The 23,662-nt window shown below is 40.9% G+C and overlaps 1 protein-coding gene across 4 annotated transcripts in view; it reads left to right on the forward strand.

Annotated features, from left to right (window-relative positions):
- ANO3 (anoctamin 3) overlaps positions 1 to 23,662 on the forward strand; it is a 244,823-nt gene that overhangs the window by 161,243 nt on the left and 59,918 nt on the right. For 3 of the 4 annotated variants that reach the window (XM_080983017.1, XM_080983019.1, XM_080983020.1), the window contains 4 exons: positions 8,268 to 8,426; positions 8,974 to 9,074; positions 14,340 to 14,384; positions 22,171 to 22,302. In XM_080983017.1, coding sequence (XP_080839143.1) covers positions 8,268 to 8,426; positions 8,974 to 9,074; positions 14,340 to 14,384; positions 22,171 to 22,302 — 437 coding nt within the window. The remainder of the gene's footprint in view (positions 1 to 8,267; positions 8,427 to 8,973; positions 9,075 to 14,339; positions 14,385 to 22,170; positions 22,303 to 23,662) is intronic. The other variant, XM_080983018.1, reaches the window with a different exon arrangement.

The raw sequence follows: 23,662 nt of genomic DNA on the forward strand, positions 1-23,662 counted from the left end.
ACTTCATCTACAGTTTATCATATGCTGAAAATCTAGCCCGGAACATGTGCATTGATTTATATATAATGGTGAGTCTTAACAAGCAGACAGATGGTTCCATCTTGTCGCTTCTAGTTGTTTTGACAGTGTCATATGCTAAAACAGCATCCAGCACTTGACAAAGTATAGTACCACCATATAGCTATGCTCCGCTTGCTACGTGTGGTACACAAGACCTCTGTGCTTTTTGCTTATTGTCAGAATTTCCCAGCATAGCTTCACACTAATACTACTAGCATGAGGCATTATCTTATTTCCAAGGTAACAAGCCTTACTGAAGCAAAGTCAATTGTGAATTAACTGGGAATTTGAGATTTACAGCTGAAAGTGCCTGTTCTTCTGGAAGCAATTTAAGATAACAGCAGAGAGCGTTGTGATTTGGTGCCACAAAAGAGGTGAAAGGGAAAGAAAGGCAGAGATAAAGTTATCATCAGCTGGCTAGCTGCATAGTATTTTATTATAGGACTTCAAGTAAAACATATGTCACCCCCTTGAATCCATTGCTTATAAATGTTCTGCAGAAGATGAGCTTTACAATTACTTGATGAACTTTAAAGTTACTGATACAGAGACAGCCACTGTGGTGCTGTGCAGATGATGATAGGCTAAAACTCCCACTCAATACTAGCCAGCATGGCCAATGATCAGGGATGATGGGAGTTGTAGTCCATCAACATATGTCAGGCACCGTGTTGCCAATAGTCTGGATATTAGAATTTAAAATACTAGCCTGGAGTTGGCTCCAGTACCCTCAATAGTTGTGCAACAGCTGTGACAATTGCAGCAGGAGGCTTGATCTCTTTTATCTCTTTCTCAAAAGGATAAATTCGCAACATTTGGTAGACCCATGCCTTTGTCAATTACCAGGCAGGTGCGCCAGCCCCAAGTGCAGACTTGTACCTGCAGCTTTTGGAAGCAGCCCAATCTGTTTCAGAGCCAGTCTAGTTATTCATGACCGAATTAGATTCTGGGGGGAAGAGCATGGTTTCCCCAGAAACACTTGGGTGCAGGGCATGTCACTTTCCACCAAGGACCTCTTTAGGATTCTTGGTCAGTAGTGGGCTTCCATGACCTCCCACAGATTTTGGAGATTCAGTGTCTTCTCTCTGGGAGAGAAAGCACTCTCCATTGACATGCATGGGGAAAGAGAGGTGAAAATGTCACAAGTAAATTGTTACCCAAAGGATCATTGACAGGGGGTGGGCTTCTGCTCTCTCAGTGGATTTGGAGGGATACAATAGAGAAAATAGGAGAAGGCATAGATTAAATGAAAAACAGTTTTTAGTCCCTCACCACACTGTGCCTGGGGAATGTTTGCCCTGGGAAAATAATTCACTGTGGATAAAAGCTAGACCTGTCCATCATGACAAAAAAACTCCCTCATCTATTAAGCTCTGGGAATTTTCCCAGTCAGTCAGCTTCATTTTGTTTCTAGGGGGGGGCGGGGGATACAATTTTTGTGCATTTTTGGTGCACTTTTTGAACAGGGAAGACCACTGAGCTTTTCAGAAGGTCAAAGAGCACCTGATCTGACTCAGTACACCTTATTAATGGTGCAGTCTGATTTAGGAATATGAGGACCTTTCCCAAATCACTCCAGCTTACCCAGAGCTGATGCATACCCTTACCAATTACATAGCAACACTTTTAGATTTGCAGTATGTTAGGTATTTGCCTTGTAAGTATACCAAATATTGAGATAAATGTGTGGAATATTGTCTCATGGTCTTGTCATAATCAGAATATGGACCATTTTCCCAGACCAAGTTCAAAGATAAATAGTACATGGTTTTGAGGGTGATCTTTGTTCAACCCGTGCTCAAATGTTTCCAAGATTCACAGTCCATTTTATCATTAGTAAAATGGCATAGTTTGCTATCATTAGGATAGTGTGCAAAGAATAGATTAGAAAATTCACGACTTGCCAGTCTCCTAGTTCTAAATGACCCGTGGACTGAATAAAAAACTGCAATCAGCATCATAAAGCAGAAATGCTCAGCCCCTGAAACAAGTAAAGTAATGAAAATGAATAGAATATGGGCAGAATGTATCTATATCTATCTGTCTCTTTCTCTGGTGTGGCAGGAGAAAACAGCAAGTTTGGTGGGAAAATTCAAGAAACATTTAAACGTTATAGTATAGTATAAACACATTTATTTGCAGAATAGGGATATATATCTTTTCAAAATGTAAGCAGGAGTATAAAGTGATACTGAGGACTATCCTAGTTGTTTTTCAATGTATTTATAAATAATAAATTTGATGCAGCATAAGCAATTTTTTATTTTGAAAGTGTGTCCCAGATAAAAGTTTGAGAACCACTGAGCTAGAGGCTGCAGAGGTTTCCTTAGTACCAAATCAATTCACCAATCATCCATTGTTCTGCAGGAAACAGTCACAAAACACAGGATCAGAGTCTGATGCATGACAGGCAAACATATTCCTAAACAACTGTTTTGACACCATGCTCTATGTGATTTTCCTCCCAAATTGATGGTCTACCAAAGATTAACAGGCAGATGGGATCATATTTATTCATCTCATTGTTGAGCCATGACAAGCACTATGTCACACATCTGTTTTCAGCAACTCGGGATTAGTTAGGCCAGAGGGTCCTGTACCTATGGATTTAGAAATTAAGCATGATTTAGAATATCGCCTTCAGTCTGGCACACTGCAGACAGCAGTGCGAAGTCTGAAGTCAGTTTGTAGAGACTTTGATTAATCACCCAGGTGACAATATCTGTCCGTCCTTTGTTTCAAATTAGTGCCTTGCATGAAACTTACAAATTACTCACCTGGCTGCTGTCCAACCAGTGATGTCTTAGCATAGCTAAAATATAGCGGGAAAATGGATTTAATGTTGCATTGATTACATGGTAGTACAGGCGAAAAGGCTATCTGAGAACACCAGTTGCAGATTCTGTTATTGAGTTCATTATCACATATAACAGGAATGCTGGTATTTAGATCAATAAGTTATAATAAAGAGAACCTCAGCAACATAGGTCTAATGCTGCAACCACCCTGCCACTTGCTATTCCCCCCCCCCCCCATCTGACGTGAAGCATATCCAAGAACGTCCACTTGATCAATAAAGAGCCAAAGGCATATCAAAGCTGTAGGAATCTTATCTACGAAGTGGACCTTTGATATATTGGTCATTTTTTCTTTCATTCTTTTACTATGCATTGCATGTAACTTTTCTATTAGGATTAATGTTCAATCAGGAGTGTGGAACAAAAAAGGATTGATTTTTATAACAGCAATGACATTGCTCTTACCTCTTACAAAAAGAATAGGAATTCTGCAAATGTCATGCTAGTTCAGGTGGTGTGTACATTTTACTATATTCAATTTCTTTTGTTAGCAAGTGTGATGCAGTGTTGACATTTTGGAAGCCAAATAAAGGCCTTTCCCAATGACTAAATACATTGCTTTCCCCTTAATGTAACACTTGTGCTACCTTGATTCAGGATCAGCCATACAATATCTCACCCTCAACTAACGGCCAGGAATAACTGGGCTGCAGGAATAGTGTATATTGTGATACACTTAGAAGGGTGGGGGAGAGATGTGTGGTACAATGCTGGAGAAGGACATCTTTAAGAATGAAAAGAAGGAAATTTACAAAAAGAAAATGATAGAAGAAGAGGTTCGCATAACAGAGGTGTTTCGCTGTGAGAAAGAGTTGACAGCTGTGCTATTTGAGGCTGTCATGGCCTTCTGTTCCAAATAACCTCTAACCCAATCAAATTAAAATTTACTGTACTGCAAAGAAATGCCTTACAATGCATCAGAGGGACTAAAGAGATCTACAAAGATACTATGCAGTATAGTGGTATCTCGGGTTAAGTACTTAATTTGTTCCGGAGGTCCGTTCTTAACCTGAAACTGTTCTTAACCTGAAGCACCACTTTAGCTAATGGGGCCTCCTGCTGCTGCCGCGCTGCCAGAGCACAATTTCTGTTTTCATCCTGAAGCAAAGTTCTTAACCCGAGGTACTATTTCTGGGTTAGTGGAGTCTGTAACCTGAAGCGTATGTCACCTGAAGTGTATGTAACCCGAGGTACCACTGTACATAAATGTGACTTACAAAACCATTGCATGTCTTAATTTAGTATATCTCTACCACCCAACAGTTCAATGGTCAGCGTTTGAGAACGATACCACTGAAAATGAGGCTACTTTAAGAATCACATACTGATTCGTATCTCTGGGCAAATAAATGAAGCTTAAACTTTACAGGCCAATCTGCCATACTCACTGGTGTGGCCACACTTTGCCAACCTCCGCATTGCCTTGCTCCTCTGCTTCTCAGTAAGTGGTAGCAACCTTGCTGCTGGGAAGTTAACACAGTGGGTCTGCCCCACTGGATGTGATGTTTCTGGTTCACATCCTAATTAGTGTGTTTAAAATGGCAGTCATAGAGTTAAAGGTAAAGGTAAAGGTACCCCTGCCCATACGGGCCAGTCTTGACAGACTCTAGGGTTGTGCGCTCATCTCACTCTAGAGGCCGGGAGCCAGCGCTGTCCGCAGACACTTCCGGGTCACGTGGCCAGCGTGACGAAGCTGCTCTGGCGAACCGGCACCAGAGCAGCACACGGAAATGCCATTTACCTTCCTGCTATAAAGTGGTACCTATTCATCTACTTGCACTTAAGGGTGCTTTCGAACTGCTAGGTGGGCAGGAGCTGGGACCGAATGACGGGAGCTCACCCCACCGCGGGGATTCGAACCGCCGACCATGCGATCGGCAAGTCCTAGGCGCTGAGGTTTTACCCACAGTGCCACCCGCGTCATAGAGTTAAGCTTGTTTTTAAATCCCTCTCACTGAACTCATTTGAATACTTTTCCATTTAGATTATGACTATTTTTATTGCTAGCTATTAATGGGAGCCTTGGGGGGACGGGACTGATGGACCACATTGCTCAATAAATTTTATTGTTCCATATGATATAGTTCAGTTGGAGTACTACTGAAAAGCGGGACCCTAAGATGGAGATGAGGAAAAGCCGAGGGCAAGAACCACTGACTAGCCTTAGAGTTACAACTGATGGATATTTAAGGATGCATCCTATATGCTAATAGCAAACTCATTCCCTGAGTGTGGATCTTGATACAGGTGATATAGTACCATTCCCAATAACATCACCTTTCTATAATGAACTATAATGAATGAAGTATCATACAAGATGGCATAACTGGCTGTCACCATAAGCAGTAAACATTTTAGTGGCAGTCCCACTTGTTTGCTTAGTTTTGGCCTTGTTCTAATCCAGACACATAGCTCTGGGTACACCACTTGTGAAACAAACAATTTTACCGTATTTCATCCACACTCACCGTTATAGTCCGTTAAAGTGTCCTAATTTTCCAGGGACAGTCCCAGATTTACAGAAGCCATCCCAGTTTCTGATTTGATCCTGGAATGTCCCGTCTTTCCTTAGGATGTCCCTATTTTCAACAGAGAAATGTTGGAACGTATGGTAAGACCTCCCAGTTTTCATTGGAGAAATGTTGGAGGGTGTGGAGTTATCCAACCCTCAAGCCATCTGAAGGCAGCCCTATATAGGGAGGTTTTTTAATGTTTAATGTTTTATTATGTTTTTATATATATTGGAAGCCACCCAGAGTGGCTGGGCCAACCCAGTCAAATGAGCAGGGTATAAACAGGAAAATTGTTGTTGTTGAATAGGATTTCCCATTTTCATCAGAGAAACAGTGGAGGGTATGCTGTTAAACAGCTCTACTGCACTCTTTGTTTATGGAGGACGGATACAATCCTTAGCTATTGATGCATGTTATATTGATAGGTATATATTTAAAAAGCCTATTGGTATCAAGAAACAAGATAGCAATCTGTTTTAAAAGTGCAATGAATTCCTAATCTGCTGTTCACTTCAGACTGCTAAGGTAGAATATACCTCAGTATCATCAACATTGCAGTTAATAGGAAATATATAAATGAAGTTTGAAGCAGAAGAGAGAGAGCCACTAACCCCCTTCTCCTTTATTCGTAGGCCAGACACTGTTTTAAGAAAGCGGATTTATTTATTAGTGATGCTTATAGTTCCCTGATGTTTTACTGTGCAAAGGCCAACTGAATTTGCAGTAAAGCTTTATAGGAGTTATATCAGCAGCAGCTGTATACGATGGGTGCTGAATCAGTGTCCTTGCCCGTCCTTGATATATTCCAAACACTGTATGTGATTTTCCCTACAGAGTTGCAGTGACTTGCTGTTGTTAATACCTCATACAAAGGGCAGTGAATATTTCTGAAGAGCTTGGAAACATGTGAACATTATTGTTATTAGTAGTAGAAGAAGAAGAAGAAGCAGGAATGACCCAAAACGACGTACCAAAATAGTATAAACACTAAAACTGAGCGTAACAAACACAACTAAATCTGCATGGGCATATTTTCACATTAATCTGCAATGGAAAGAAGTATGCATGAAATTGAAAGACATACTTCTGGATGTAGTTTTTCTATAAAATGTGTATATGTAAACTTATTCCCACTCAATATGCATGTTTCTTGATTTTTTTAATCTGAATAATAACTATGTTTTCATTTGCAACATTCATCTGGAAGGTGTGGATCAAGTCAAGTTTGTACAGAAATTCACAAAGACCTTAAGAACATAAGAATAGCCTGCTGGTTCAGGCCTATCTAGTCCAGCATTCTGTTCTCACAGTGGCCAACCAGATGCCTATGGGAAACCAGGGAGCAGAACATCAGCACAAGAGCCCTCTTCTCTCACATGGTTTCTAGCAGCTGGTATTCAGAAACATTTCTGTCTCCAACTGCGGAGGTAGAACTCAGCCATCATGTCTGGTAGCAATTGCTAGCCCTCTCCTCCATGAATTTGTCCAATCCACCAACCATTCAAGTTGGTGGCCATCACTGCCTCCTGGGGGAACGAGCTCCAATATTTGGCTCTGCACTGCATAAAGTACTTTCTTTCATCTGTCCTAAATCTTCTAACATTCAGCTTCTTCAAACTGTGTTCTTCAAGCACCTTTAGATGCATGGTTGTTTTTTTTAGAAACCAAAGAGTTGTTTCAGTGTTTAGGGCAAGAGATGTAATGTACAGTTAAAAATGGGTAGGCAGGAAATGTAAAATCGAGGTGGTTGCTCTATGCACACTTGCCAAAGGGTTAAGGCCCACTGAATTAATTTCCAATGGAATTTACATGCTTAGGACTGCAGTGCCCATAGCCTGATCAGCAGCTAGTACTAATATTAGTGTTTCTAGTGTTTATATTTGACAATTCTTGGACTGCACTGTGACTTTTGGTTTCATAAGCTTTTAGAGAGCATGGCGTAGAGACCAGGCTGTTGCATGATATGCACTTAGGCATAAAATATAGACATATTGCTAGGAACTTGCATATATTAAGAGACATCATGAGCTATTAAAGATATTTGGCAGCTCTATTCTGTAATCGTAATGAGGAGCGACTGCCTTCTGCTACTACCTAAACTGTTCCAGCCACTGACCCTTGTTAGTTAAAACAGAAATGGATATGTATCACTATGCAAAAGACAAATGGGGCTGCAAGCGTATGCACACTTACAAGGGAGTAAGTACCATGGAAGTCAGTTAGATTTATTTCAGAGTAAACATATTTAGGATTCTTTTGTTCATTTCATAATGAGCTGCAGCAAACCTTTTTTGGGGGGAAAAAATCATACTTGTAATAGTAATAGTAATAGTAATAATAATAAAAAAAATTCTTGGACAATTCCCTAAAAAGCCCATCTGTCTTCTGTGAGTTCTCTCTCAGCTCTCACTGCCAGAGCAGTCTTTTTGGTTTTACTTTGTTTACACCATTGTCAAAATCCATCAGTGATACTGTGGTTGCACCCTGCATCGCAAATGCTGCATTGAGTGCGGATTGGGACCAAATAACTCCCAAATGCCCTTTGAACTCTACAGTTATATCATGCCATAAAAGTACCCCCTTTTTCTGTGAGTTTTCAGTGCCCACTCAAAATTCCATAAATTTGTGTGTGTTTTTGTCTGCAGCATTCTTTAAAAAAAGTCTTCTGCGTTTGGCCATCAGGGCTTAATTTTACCATTTGGGCAAAGTGAATTTCTCATGTCCCTCATCCATGCCCATAGCAGTCCTTAAAAAAAATCTTCTGGACTATGATACTATGTTTAAACACCCCCCCACACACACCCATCCCCACTTTTTGTCTTTATTTTTCTTTCAGAATGACATGAGTGCCCTAGCAACATCAGGTCTCTTCTTCAAGGATGGCAAAAAACGTATTGATTACATTTTGGTCTATAAAAAGTCCAGTCCACAAATAGAGAAACGGAGCACTTTTGAAAAGAACCTTCGGGCAGAAGGACTGATGTTAGAAAGAGAGGTATGTTACATTTTCCACCTTTCTGCAGAGACTTATTCTGAATAGAAGAACCACATCTTTAGCGCCATCTGAGGCTGTGTTCGCACGGCAGTTTATTCTGTTTTCAGTTCCACATTAAGATCCGCATTATATTTGAGCTTCCACATGATATCAAAACCACTTCTGTGGAACAGTAGATTGCTAAGAACCCATAGAAGCATGCAGAGACATTCAGTGGGGGGCAGGAGGACATAAGCACTGCAAAAAGAATTTCTGGAAGGGGTCAGGCTCATATGTTACATCTGCCCACATTAAGAGAGGGCTGGCCATACTCCATCCACAGGTGAGCCTTGTTCTCAAGACACTAATGGCCTCATCCTTGAAGATGGCTTAGATAAGACAGCTGGCCTCTTCCTTTCAGACAGCTGTGTTTAATCCCAGCTGCAGTGCATGGCAAGCTGAAATTTCCATAACCACAGGGATCAAACTTAAAGGCCAAGTTTGACACAAAAGTCAGTGCCCACCTGGATTTGGAACATTAATCAATTCTATTTGGTTACTTTTTCAGCCAGCTGTTACAAACCATGATATTATGTTTGTTAAAATTCATTGTCCTTGGGATACATTGTGCAAATACGCTGAAAGAATGAACATCAGGATGCCTTTCCGGTAATATGAAATATTTCATTTTTAAAAAATTTACTTAACCAGTTTTTTTAATGCCTGTATTAATGAAATATGCTTTACTAGATTTTTTTTTAAAAAATTACTGTCGTGCTTCCATAAGTTTTCTTGAATATATGGTTGTTTTCTAGAAATATGCGATACAACCGCATGCAAAGTTACAGTGATCACAGTTATTTTATTAACTCAGAGAAGGTGTGGCAAGGGTTAGAGGGTTGGACTAAACCCGGTAGACCGGGGTTCGAATCTGCACTGTATGAAGCTCACTGAGTGACATTGAGCCTGTCACTGTCTCTTAGCCTATCTCATAAGATTCTGAGGATGAAATAGGGGGAGGGAGAAACCATCTTGAGCTCCTTGGAGGAAAGATGGAACATAAATGAAATATTAATTAATATTTGCAAGGACATCAATAGTTTTAGGAATAGAGTCTTTCTACTGTTAGATCTCTAGAGGTGGATTCAGATCATTATTTGTTCTGATAACTGACCTAATGAAACTTTGTGTGTGGCTGGGATAGGTGACCAGTTTTTGAATACTCCAAGTTTTCAGACACATGGAAAGATCTTAGCCCACCAATTTTTTAAAACTGGGCGAAGTCTAGATTGTGTTGCAAGATAGAGCTAGTCTAGTTTTTTGTCATGGCTAATTTAATTCCCATGAGTTTCAGTAGGAATTAAAACTAAACAAGGTGTACAGACATTCTTCCCCAGGCTTACACTGTGTGTTTGTGTATGTGCAACACTGGCCACACACATCTCAAAACTCAAATTCACATCTCTTCAGAGGCTGTGAATTTGGCGCCAATGAGAAAGGGCCCTAAGTACTTATTTATCTACTCTGTTGTTTGGTCAAAAAGGCTTTCCTGCACTCGGGCTTAGAACCTCCAAAAAACACAACACAAAAGGAAACAAAGAGGAAGGGTAAAACCAAGTTCAGGCACCAGTTCTTAAAGTTACTCCAGTGTACAGCTGTTCACACATATGCCTCTTCTTCATAGTTAAGGACCCCAGTGAGGTTGTGAATCTGCAACATGTTAGAGCTTCAACAAACTGGTCAGCACCAAAAGAGAGTCACCACTTTCTGCCTCTTTGTCTACCCTTCCATGTCCACAGAAAATAGGCCCTACCTATTATGGCAACAAATCAAACACTAAGGAATACATTATCTGCATTCTAGGAGGGAGCTAGGATTGGCAGAGGACTCCCTCCTCCATGATGGAAACCCCCATTACACCTATTGAAGGCATAGGCTGTGTGAGGGCTACTAGAAATGCTGTTCCTATTATCCAGATGTGACAATCAGCAGAGGAAATAGAAGCCAAACTGACTGTTTTCCACATTCCTCTGTCACTTGCAATGATTATAGATTCACATAAAGCCTGCACAACTTGAATCCAAGTTTCCGCCTTGGATCTGATGACTTTGCACTACCAGACGAATGAGGAAGATGACCCATTTTCATTCGGCCCTCTAGGATCATCACATGCAAAACTCTCTTTAGCTACAAGCTTCTGAAAGTTAAATAACCCAAACTGTTTCCCCTCACCCTGCTCCCATTTAATCCAGTTTAATCCCTAGGGAGCAAAGCAGGATAGTTATAGCTGCTGACTCAAGCAGATTGGCTGCAGTCCAGAGCCCATTTACTCCTGAGCAGTAGTATTAAACTCAGTGTGATTCTTCCAGAACTGAATGGGTTATGGATTAGACCAATTGTCAGAAAATGAGCCATCAGTTCAAAAAAGACAGCAAATCATTTTCAGCAAGTGACTACAATGGTCGTCAGCAATCCTGTAAACAATTTGGTATTTTTATCATATTTACTTCAGCAATGGGAGAATGGGAACAAAAGTAAAACAAGGAAACTCACAATGAAAGTGTTTGAATGCAGGGCTTGCTCTTAGAAGTCTTTCCTGCTTTGATCTATGAGGAACTTTTTGTACAATGTGAGCTGTTTCATGCATATGGAAGAGCACAAAAAGTAACACTTTGGTAACTAATCCAGCAGCTTTTATGCTTTAAAAGCTGTCCGCGCTTAAGAGCCTGTGCAACTCACTGTGTGACCTTGGATTAGTCTTTCTCCCAGGGTGTTTTGAAACTGTGCACCTCCTGGGAGGATGCATCCATGTCGGCTCCTGTACACAGTCAAGAATCCCAATCCACTTTCAAATGTCAGCCTGAATGCACGGTCATTGGAGGTGCTGCCCTCAGGGTGCAGGATGTCAGGAACAAGGCTATCAGGCATGGTCTACCATCCCTTTCACATCTTAGATGTCTGCACGGAGGGGGTGATCTGAACACCCCTTAGGACAGCAGTCAAAATGAAGACAGTGCTATGGTGTTATCTGAGAATTTCCCATCATGTAGCTATTTTTCTTCTTACAAAGGACTCATATGGAAAACTAGACATTTACAATACAATGACTTGTTGCCTTTGCGTCAAAGAGACTATTGGCTCATGTTTTGAACTATAGGGAGATTTGTTTGTTTGTTTATGCTAATGGATTTCCAACCTGTCCATCATAAGATTCCAAGGCACATTACAACAATATAAAAATGCTGCATTTAAATCAGTTTAGAACAATGACTTCCTGCTATTTCTGATTCTTGCTACAATTGTCTGCTTCTGCTTCTTCTTCCTTCCTCCTTTTCCCCTCCTATTTTCTTCCAACCTTCTGCTATTCCCACCTTTGTGCATCAAAAGCCTTTGGTGACTATATCTGTGCAACGATGATTCAGACCAGCATTATCCTATTCATGTGAAGGGGCTGAAGATATGCTGCTGCCCCCACACCTGATTTCCTGGCCCAACTCCTTAACCAATCCATGCCTTGAGCAGCTGAAGAATGAGGGTCTATGCAGATGGACTTCTATGCGATCTGAATTCTCTGTACACTCAGAATTCAAAACCATACAGCAGCTCACACATATAGAATGCTACACACGAAGGCCTCCCCACATCAGACAGATGTGTGGACATTGCCAGGGGGAGAAGATAACAGTGTGACACTGTGGTGGTGCCTGCAAAATGGCTTCTTCTGCTCCTTCTTCACATCAGTATAGGGTCTGAGAAGGAAAATACTGTGTGTGACACAACGGCATAGCTAGCCACTTGGGTGCCCGGGGTAGAACACGTGCTCTGCACCTGGAAGCAGAGTGAGCCCCCATGGGGGCAGGGCAAACCAGGTCAGGGTGTACTGTGCAAAGCCTCTCCGTCACCTCCCCCTCAGCTGTAGGGCGGCTGAGGGGGAGATGCAAGCCCCGTGCTGCTCTTTCAGGCAGCGTGGAGCCTACAGCCGCCCAAGCCACCACATCACTCCCAGGATTGATGTGTGGCTCAGGCACGCTACAGGCCCCATGGTAAGTGCCGGCCCCTGCGGTGTGGCGCCCAGTGCCAGCCGCGTTTCGTTGTTTGTTGACTGAACTAAAAAGTTTCGTGAGGGGGGCCCCCATTTTTTATTTTAAAAAACTCATATTTTTGCCATTTTGTCAACCCCCCCCCTCAGTGATGACACCCAGGGCAGACTGCATCCACCATGCACCCCTTTCTGTGCCACTGGTGTGACAGATAACATGCCCATTACGCCAACAGGGATAGGGAAGAAGTTCATTCAGGACCAGAGCTGAGAAGCAACAGGTTTCCAAGTCAGCTTGATATTGTTCAGACAGCTGCAGGCCACCTGAATTGCTAGTTGCCCTTGCCCATCTCCTTATCTCTAATTTGATAGCCTGGTCCAATGGACCAAGCCAGCAAATGGCACAGATGCAAGGCCTTTTGCAAGCTAAACTGGAGAACTCTCTGTAGGAAAGATGGGAACTGGGATACAGATTAAATTAAACTGAGCAGATGTTATTTGTCAAGAAGAGATGGTCTGCCTTGCTTCACTTGCCATTAAAGCTGCTTATTTCTGGGGAAGAGTGTTGCACGATTGAGTTGCTGTTCTTGGCTGATAAATGGCTCATAGGATGACAAAAAGAAAGATAGGAAGAGGTAGTACTGTCTCTTCCTTCCCAATGTACAAAACCCCCCTTTTCAGCTCTGCTGTGCAGAGATGGGTCTCACAGACTAGGGCATCAGTCTTCAGCACTGGCAGCTGGTCTGACCACAGAGTTTAAGTTAGATGAGAGCCCAGACATGGTAAAATGGATAAATTGTCCTTTCTTCAGTTCTGAGCTCCATATACTCTTATATGATTCACCGTCCCTCTGTCTGTTACATTTATATTCTATCTTTAGATATATATTTTTTTAAAAAACCCACATAAGGTAGCAAGCAATGAAATCCAAATAGAAAATAACTGATTGACATAATAAAGAATCAATACCACAGCAAAACTGTATAAAATCGCATAAAATAAAAAGTTTTAAAAGCACCCAGTTAAAACATAATTAAATTAAAAATACACATTAGGCTATCCAACTTGGTTGTACTCAGAGTAGACCAACTTCAATTAATTGACTGAAGTTAGTCATTAATTTCAATCAGTTTATTCTATGAAAAGCATATTGGATGAAATCCATCTGTCATTTTTGTAAGTGCTTATTTTCAAGTGTGATTTGGTCTAAAATCTATGATTTGAATTCTGCTAGACTTTGTCCATCCTTCCAGCTAAGTAGAAGCATCAGCGGGGGTTATATATATATATATATATATATATATATATATATATTAATTAGTATATTACAAAGAAACTATGAAGTTTGTGTTTACAGTGTGCCTCATGAATAGCTTTCTCTCCCCGCCCTCTCTATATATATATCCTCAGTGAAAATTGCAGAGATAATTGCATGAATTTAAAAAAAAAAAAAAAAAAAAACCTCAGGCATTACTGTAGTCATTTAAGGGTAGCAAAAAAATATTGAAATAGAAAAGCAATCATTTCCAGTTCCTTCATACAGCCATCTGCTGTCCACAGTTGTGTGCAAAATATCAGCTGATATAATGACAATAACATTAAGAAATAAGTGTGCAAATGAATGGGGAAAGATCTATAGTCTCTGGGATTTCTGAAGCTGTAACTTCTTAGTGCATGTTAAATCTTTAAACTATACTATCGATATGTACTATAATTTTAGCCAAGGTTTTCCAAGTTAATGGTTTTAAAGATATTTGATTGCCTTTGGATCTGTGATTTGTTGCACCTTTATTTTGTAAATCTGCTTGTGACAAAACACTATGGTCTATTTCCTAAGTCTTCTTCCTTCTCCTTTGTATGCAACTGTTCTCAGATTATTTCTGCTATTCTTACAGGAAAAAATGTTATTACACTGACTGGAGGAGCAAAACCATGGGCAGGTTGGTGGGTGATATGTAGCTTTTCATTTTGCCAGATAGTCACCCTGCTTAAAACCAATCCATCCTAGCAGTTGTAAATTTATTACAGAGGACCTTAAACAAGTTAATGGAAGCAGTAGACCTTGGCTGATTGTTTGTGTATGTGGTGGTGTTGCTTTAAAAAAGAAAGAAAGAAAGAAAGAAAGAAAGAAAGAAAGAAAGAAAGAAAGAAAGAAAGAAAATGCAGGGTGTGATTACTCTTACAAAAAGATGGTGGCATCCAAGACTCTGAAAGAGCTTTTGGGAACCCTCTATTTTTGACACTATCATGGAGTCAGATCCTGAGAATGGTGCAGAATCTTGCAGATTACTTTCCTGTACACACACACACCTGAAGCCCTCTATGCTCACAGAAAAGCCTCCCCAGGGATCCCCAAAATTGGGAGGAAACACTGGGAAACAGAGCAGCACTCATGCAACATGTCTCCATCCAATTTTGGCCAGTTCATCCCTTCCCCAGCAGCCCCCTCCCCTTCCCACACCATTCAAGAGGGAGCCTCAACTCTCCAAAAAGCTCAACAGGGGAAGGAGAGGATGCTAAAGACTTCTTCAACCAGCTTCCTTCTGCCCATGGCTCTCAGGATCCAACCCACCATCTTTCTTAGTCCTGCTGCCTAAGAACCTTTTTCTGTACAAAAAGCATGGAGTTTAGTGCTGTGCTGAAAAATTCTCTTTGTTTGTGTGCTCTCTATTTTCCATCGATTAATGAGAAAAGATATTGCATTCAAAAATGATCAAAGGCACAGGAAACGTTAGGTGAAATTCTTGTGTATGGTTGCAGGTTATATAATTCTCATGAATGGTTACATAATTTTGAGGTGAGTAGCCTTCCTTTCGTTCTGGAAATCATCTTACTGGTGGTTTGCACTCTGCAGCCTTCCTGGATGTCTGTTTCTCAGTTAGCCCAAGACATCTTTAGATAAATCATCCTCCAGATTTGAATATTCAATAGCAACACCCTGAAATATTTTATTGTGTAAATTTACAACTGCTTATCTCCTCTCCCCAGTCATGCACGTGCTTGCTTTGCATCAAATACATTACAAATACATACATAGATATATAAAAATATAGTTTGCTTTGTATGGTATGTGAATTGTAATAGGGTTTCCCCCATCCATCCCAAACATCCAGACGTGGAGATATATTCCTGTTGTATTAACAACTATTACTTACCTTGATTATGGTTTAGTTTTTTCCAATGGAGCTGTCTGGTGGCAAATTTACAGATAATGAAATCACAATGCCTAAGTGTGCTGGTGGCTTCTTTTTATTAACATTGCTCTATAAAGCTCTTGATTCTCAGTGTGAGGCAGAACTCCCAAAGGATAATCACAGTCAGATGAAATTCTCCTTGACCTTTCTCAGTTCCAGAGCCACAGCCACATGGGGCCTGGCCCCCTTTGAAATATTCAAGCTACCCTTTCTGAATTTTAAGCTTTCACATTCATTTTTTAAAAAAAAAAATCTGTGGAGAAAAGGATTGAGGCAATATTACACTCAATCAAGGAAAAGTAAGAGGTAAACACCGGGTGAAATTAATAGGGCTGATCAATTAAAGAAGATTGGTTAATCATACGGGTTTTAGTCTATTAATCTATTTGGCATATTTGTATAAATACTTCTGAAGCATACTTTAGAGCATAAGAAAAGCCCTGCTAAATCAGACTAAAGGCCTACATAGTCCAGTATTTTGCAGTCACCGTGGCCAACCAGATGTCTATGGAAAACCCACAAGCAGAACATTAGCACAACAGCACTCTCCTGCTCTTAATCCCCAGAAACTACTATTCAGGGGCACAAGATCTCTGATCTTGGAGGAATCATATAGTAATCATACTTAAGTAGCCAATGATAGTCCTACCCACCATGAAGTTAAGTCCTTACCGCATCTTGTGGTGTCAAATTTATCTTGACAAAAATGGCTGGTGGTTGTGTGGATAGCCTGGCCCTGAGGTGAACCTGTACACACCGTTGTGAAGTGATAATCCAAATTGGCTTAACCATAAAGAAGCCAACCAAATTTGAAACCAACCTTCCACCACTTTCTCACCAGAGAATCCAGGTATCCTGGTTTCATCTTACGGCCAGTTCATGTGACTTAACTGTTGTGCCAACATTCATGAACTGTTTACCAAGTGAAAAGATGTCCACCAGCTTTTGGGGATGATGGAAGCCTACTGCTCACTACAGCCGATCTGGAGTTCCACACAACCATCTTATTACTTTGGCCATAAACTAGTGAAATCAGTCTGCATGGGCAATTGGGCTTTGCTTGTGATATCTTGGGAGGCAGTAAAGAGTTGCCTATGCTTGTGGTTCTTTCCTTTTATATCTAACAGGACCAACCCTCTGCCCTCACAGGGCTGTTTCTTATTTTCTTACTATATCTCTAGTCAATGAGTTTAGGAAGGTCTTCCCTTCAAGTTGTGAATATTGGTATTCTCATCTGATATTTGTATATGTAACACACATCCTACTTGCAAAAATTGCACCCTGACTTTAAAATGCAAATGTGAGAAGTGACTTAAAAGTGACTAATTTGACATTTTAAAAAAGGTAAAGGACCCCTGAAACCAGGGCAGTGCACGGAAACACCGTTGACCTTCCCGCTGGAGCGGTACCTATTTATCTACTTGCACTTTGATGTGCTTTCGAACTGCTAGCTTGGCAGGAGCTGGGACCAAGCAACGGGAGCTCACCCCGTCATGGGGATTCGAACTGCCAACCTTCTGATTGGCAAGCCCAAGAGGCTCAGTGGTTTAGACCACAGCGCCACCCGCATCCCTAATTTGACATTAGTAGCTTCTTATACTGAATGTTATGCACCAGGAACATATCCTACTCACTTACATTATGCAACCATTTTCCATCATGTGTCCTTTTGTACTCATTTGCATGTCATTATTAAAATGTTAACTTCATTTTAAAAAAGAAATATATATATATATATATATGCAGTTTTTGTTGCCCTGGGCTGCTTTGGGAGGAAGAGTGAGCCATGAATGTAAAAATAAATAAATGAATAAAAACTTGTACTTTCACTGCAAATTTGACTAAAATAGCTGTACTTTACAAGATTCAACCATGGTGGTTGGCAAAGGCAGGAATACTGATACATTAAATAGTCAGGTGTGAAAGCTGGGAAGAGGAATTTGATGAGAATTTTAAATTTTAATTTAATTTTAAATGTTAACTTTGTTATTGCTCTGTTTATAAAAAAAAACCCCACCCTAATCATCTTGTTTATAAGTTAATTTAATGTGTGTTGTTTCATTTATGCTGCTGTCTATTCAAGATACCTGAGAATACAGGCCTTGATCAAGAGAAGCATGTATGTAACTTTGTGAACCTAGCAGGGCTTTTAATATTTTTTGCCCTGTATTCTATGGCATTGCAAACTCATTCACCCCTAAATTTGCTCCAAAAGGGCATGGGGCTTGGTGCAAGCAAGCATGTACAAATCCTTCGAGGGCATTCAAGAAGTGTCATTTCCTACTTCCACTGCTTGAAGGCAAAGAAATATATCTTTGGGAAGACAGAGGGACAGAGTGCCCCTTTCCCACTGGGAACACCCATCCTCCCCAGTGTTAAAACTAATGCTGTGGGTGGCTCTGCCTTTAAGATGGAAGGCACAGCCAGGGCTGTGGCAAGCCTTTAAGATGGAAGGCACAGCCAGGGCTGAGGCAACCCTCATGATTCCTCCCCACAGGATTTCATTCTGTTGCCCCATTGCCTGTGGAGAGATAAGGCCCCCTATTTTGGGTAAAGATTTAACAATATTAATTATTAGTCTACAAAAGGGAGACCATAGTACATACAACAGAATCATTAAACCATGTGATATAATAAATAAATCTGCCAATACTTTTTTCTCATCAACTCTCTGTAATTTCTTATTCTTTTAAAAAATGGCACTCCTATTAAAAATAACTGAATAGAACTAACAGTAAAATTCTGTTTGTCTACTCAGAGGTAAGCCCTGCAGAGTTCAATGGGGCTAACCCAGTCTAGTTGGGAGCAAGTTCAATTCAATTCAATACGACATACATGGTTACTTTAGTTATAAATGTTTGCAGAATTGCAGCCTCAGTGGCAAAGGCTCAAGACAATTAATTAAGTATGTCCTAGAGAACATCTATGTCCCATTTTCTGCATAAGGTTTCTGAGTTTTTCATGAAACAGAACATTGCATTTCTTTCTAAACAAATAATGAAATTTTGTAGCCTATAAAAGTTAACCAGTTTTCAGCAGTGCAAATAAAAAAGAGTTAATTTTGTTAAATCGTTAATGCAGTATGTTGTTATGGTTACCATTTACACATTTCAATTATCTTGGTCCTATTTATTTTCAATACATGCAGTATTGCATGTTTTGGTCTCTTATGTTTTGTTTTCTTTATATATAAATGATGGTTATGACCTTCTGGTTAAACTGAATTCATTCATTCATTCATACCTGAATCATTCTATGAAATAAAGTCCACAAGTAAACATACGGTCAATGAGCAATAATGTATGAAATGCAATGCAGAGAGCAATAATATCTACGGGTGCAATGTAGCCTTATATGGGTTTGGAAAAGATTTTAATGATATGTAGATTGCATCTTATACCAATGCAAATAAGATCACTTTCAGGACCCGATATTGAATTTTAGTGAAAGATTGCATTCCTTTTGTATTTAAATGGAAATTTTTCCTGGTTCAGTGCTTCTGGGGTGTACTCCTCATTATTTGAAATTGTTTCTTTCATTACCCCCAATGAATTTATTAAGAGTGATGGCCCATTACAGCAAAGAAGTGTTACCTGTTTATTTGTTGCACTGATGTGCCAGTTGTACCTTATAAAGATGAATAAGCCATTCTGTTAAAAAGCACTCTCTAGAGTTCAAGCAAACAGCAGACTCAGACACTGCAGCACTGAATACCAACAGAGTGAGGGCAAGATATATGCAGAAGCAGGTATCTGTGCGTACGTCCCCTGACAGAGTTGGATCCTCCCCTCTCCCCACCCTTTACAATGTGCACGTTGTTCCCACTGCTGGGTGACTGCAACCAGTGCTTTGATCTTGGATGTGTTTTCCCCGACACTAGATCAGAAATGCAGTTCGTGTAAACAAGTGCAAAGTGTTGCACGTCAGGGCAAAGTAAATAAATAAATTTTAATTTCACATACATGGTCATGGGGTCTGAACTTGCAGCGACTGACTAAGAACGCGATAGCTTTATGAAGATCATCATTATCATTTTTAATTTGTACACCGTCTTTCTATCTTACAATACTCAAGAAGAAGAAGAAGAGGAGTTTGGATTTGATATCCCGCCTTTCACTCCCCTTCAGGAGTCTCAAAGCGGCTAACATTCTCCTTTCCCTTCCTCCCCCACAACAAACACTCTGTGGGGTGAGTGGGGCTGAGAGACTTCAAAGAAGTGTGACTGGCCCAAGGTCACCCAGCAGCTGCATGTGGAGGAGCGGAGACGCGAACCCGGTTCCCCAGATTACGAGACTACCGCTCTTAACCACTACACCACACTGGCTTACACAAGGCGGTTTACAAGCTGAAGAAACAAAAAATGTACATCTTATAACAATCTAATGCAATAGTAAATGTGATAATAAAACAAAACTTTAAAATAAGCAACCTACATCAAAAAAAGTAGCATTCAACAAGATGACAACTGAGTGTGCAGCAGCTGAGAAAAAGGCGAATTCTATGCTGGGGATCATTAGAAAGGAATGGGAAATAAAACTGCCAAATTGTGTGACTGCATTTGGAATACCATGTACCATTCTGGCCTTTGCCTTACCTCAAAAGGCATACAGTAAGCCTGCAACTTACATGGGAGTTGCGTTCTGGAGATGACACCTAAAGCCAAATTTGCATGTAGTCCAAACATATTGGGTTCAATGGCAAGTGGGATTGCCCAAATCTTTCTTCCTGAATGCCCCCCCTCTTTATTTTATTTTATTTTTTATTTGCCAAGTGTGTAAAGCTGAATGTGCAGGAGTTAAATATGTGTAAGTTGTGGGCTGGCTGTACTGTAGAGTTGAAAAAAGGTTCAGAAAATGCTACCCAAATGACTGAGGGACTGAAGCGACTCTGAGGAAAGGTTGCAGCATTTTGAGAGATTTTAGTTCCGAGAAAAGGTGAGTAAGAGAGGAAATTATGCATGACATGGAGGTAGTGGGAAGAGAAAAGTTTTTCTGCCTCTCTCTCATAACTTGTGGGCGTCCAATAAAACTGAATGTTGAAAGAGTCAGGACAGATGAAAGGACTTTTTCGCGCAGCACATAATTAAACTATGGAAATCACTCCCACAGAAGGCAGTGAGGGCCACTAACTTGGATGGCTTTAAAAGAGGATTAGACAGATTCAAGGAGGATAAGATTATTACTGGCTACTCACCACAATAGCTATGCTCTGCCTCCACAGTCAGAGATGGCAACGCTTCTGAATACTAGTTGCTGGAAACCACAGGAGAGGAGAGGGCTCAAGCTCAGATCATGTTGGCAGGTTTCCCATTGGTTCCTGATTGCCCACCATTGGAAGAAGATGCTGGACTAGATGGGCCACTGTTCTAGATGCTCTTATCTCTCAACTCCCACAGTGCATCTCCACATCAGAAGCAGCAGCAGCAGCTGAACAAGAGAGCATCTGATGGAGCTCTGTGGTGACAAGGGCAGACCAAACCTGTGGTTCCTCTTCATAACACTTCAAGAGGCCTGTAATTTGGCCCTCAATAGAAGAGCAATATTTGGAGAGAGATTGTTTTATGCATTGCATTTGTATATTTTATTGATTTTTGTAAACCACCCAGGAGAGACTTTGGTCAACGGGGGTGGCCTAGAAATAATTCAAATAAATACCGCAAGAAGAGCCCGGATAGATCTAGTCTAATGTCCTGTCTTGTGGAGAGACATCTCACTAACAAACCAAATAGAGTCAAAGAATGTAAAATGCAGATGACTCTGTTTTTATTTTGCTACAATGTTTTGTCACAGGCCCTACATATTAATTCTATTGCAGCTTACGAATACAGGTTGGATGTTTAGTGAACATGTATAATGGAAACACAGCTATTATATTTGTGAGGCCTCATTGTATATTTCACCTCAGACTAAATGGCAACCCATGAGTTATGTGAGGGAAGCTCTGAACCTCCAGATATTTCTGGACTACAATTCCCAAACTCTCTGACCATTGAATTTGCTGACTGGCACAGAAGGGAGTTGTGAGTGAAAAAACATCAAGGGCTAGCAGAGATTCCTTTTCTCTTCTCTAAATCCATTCATGTGGGCCATTCCATTCCATTTTTCCCAACCAGAGCAAGGGGCAGGAACACACATCACTGGTAGAGCATCTGCCTTGCAAGCACATGCGTCTCATGTTGAATCCCCAGCATATCCAGGTAGGTTTGGGAGAGACTCCTGCCTGAAACCCTGGACAGCCACTGCCAGTCAGTGTAGACAATAGTGAGTTAGAGGGACTCAATGGTCTGACTTGCTACAAGGCAGCTTCCCATGTTCCTAGTGTTGGCAGTGCCACTTATAATACTTTTTTTAATCCCCTGGTTATGCAGCTATTTTTCTTCATTTTAGAAGAGGAGGACATTATAAAGAACCTGGCTTCAATTTCTTTGTTTTCTGTTCTAGTACAACCCTCCCATTGCTGGGTAGCATGTAGCAAAATCTCTAGGCAAAATGCATGCAAAAGAATGAAGTAATTTTTTCCCCTAATGTTCCAGTTTGCAGAGAAATATGAGAGAACTGAAGAGCTGGTTGCCCAGAAATCCAATGAAACTTGACAAAGAAGCACTTCCTGACCTGGAAGAAACAGATTGCTATACGGCGCCCTTCAGTCGCGCACGCATACATCAGTAAGTGGGAGACCCATATGTATATATTCATAAGGCACCCTGATTAATATTTCACTTTTCCTCAGCAGGTGACATAACATCAATCATCATTAACAGATGGCTGATGACAAAACTGAATGGTATTAATATTCTAAAAATTCTGTCATCTATATTCAGTGATATCTTCTAGGGATAAGCCTTTAGCAATGTAGGGTCAGGCACCAGTACCATCCCCTGGGCTGGCTTTCTTTTCTCCAGGGTAATTTTGCAGTATTCTCAGAGCAATAATACTAAATTCAAAATGTATGAGCTACTCTGAAATCCTAAGAGCCAGCATCACAAGTGCTACATTTTTGTTTCATAAAGCAGAATCACAATTGAATGTTCCTGATTAAAACCATAAATCTGATATTCATGAATTTTGTGACCCAAGAGGGAAATCTCACAGATGCAGGGCCATCCAATTGGACATTAGCAGGTCAGCAAAATACCCTATAGTGTTTTGTGTACATAAAGTTTTGGAAGCTTATTTGAAAAGGCCATTGTCTCAGAACCAGCTTGAAGATTGCTTGAATTGCACTACTTGCAGAAATTAAAATGTTTCAGGTTTTAGTTGCTCACATTTTAAATGGGGCAATGAGATCCTTGAACATTTGAAGTCACCTGACACTCATGGATTTGCTTTTCAGTATTCATTTAACTAGACCGAACTACAAGTTGAACAATTCAATTGATATAAATAAGATCTTAATAAGGTAAAGGTAAAGGTACCCCTGCCCGTACGGGCCAGTCTTGACATACTCTAGGGTTGTGCGCCCATCTCACTCAAGAGGCCGGGGCCAGCGCTGTCCGGAGACACTTCCGGGTCACATGGCCAGTGTGACAAAGCCACATCTGGCGAGCCAGCGCAGCACACGGAAACGCCGTTTACCTTCCTGCCAGTAAGCGGTCCCTATTTATCTACTTGCACCCGGGGATGCTTTCGAACTGCTAGGTTGGCAGGCGCTGGGACCGAGCAACGGGAGCGCACCCCGCTGCGGGGATTCGAACCGCCGACCTTTCGATCAGCAAGCCCTAGGCGCTGAGGCTTTTACCCACAGCGCCACCCGCGTTCCTACTAAGATCTTAATACATGACCTTTTTAAGAAACATGTTAATTGTGTGTATTCAGAAGTACCGGTAAGTCCCACTGAATTCAGTGGGTCTTAATACCAGGTAAGTGGGTATAAGATTGCAGCCTAAGCTTAGGTTCTGAACCACATTGGAGTTAATTATTTGAAAATCATTGGATGGAAAAGGCATCCAAACCATTCTAGGGAGGCAAATGTTTCTGGCACAAGAAGTGCGTGCTGCAACAGCAGAAGGGAAACCTAGCTGGGGC

Source organism: Podarcis pityusensis (assembly GCF_964106645.2).
Source record: "Podarcis pityusensis genome assembly, chromosome: 1".
Classification (NCBI taxonomy): domain Eukaryota; kingdom Metazoa; phylum Chordata; class Lepidosauria; order Squamata; family Lacertidae; genus Podarcis; species Podarcis pityusensis.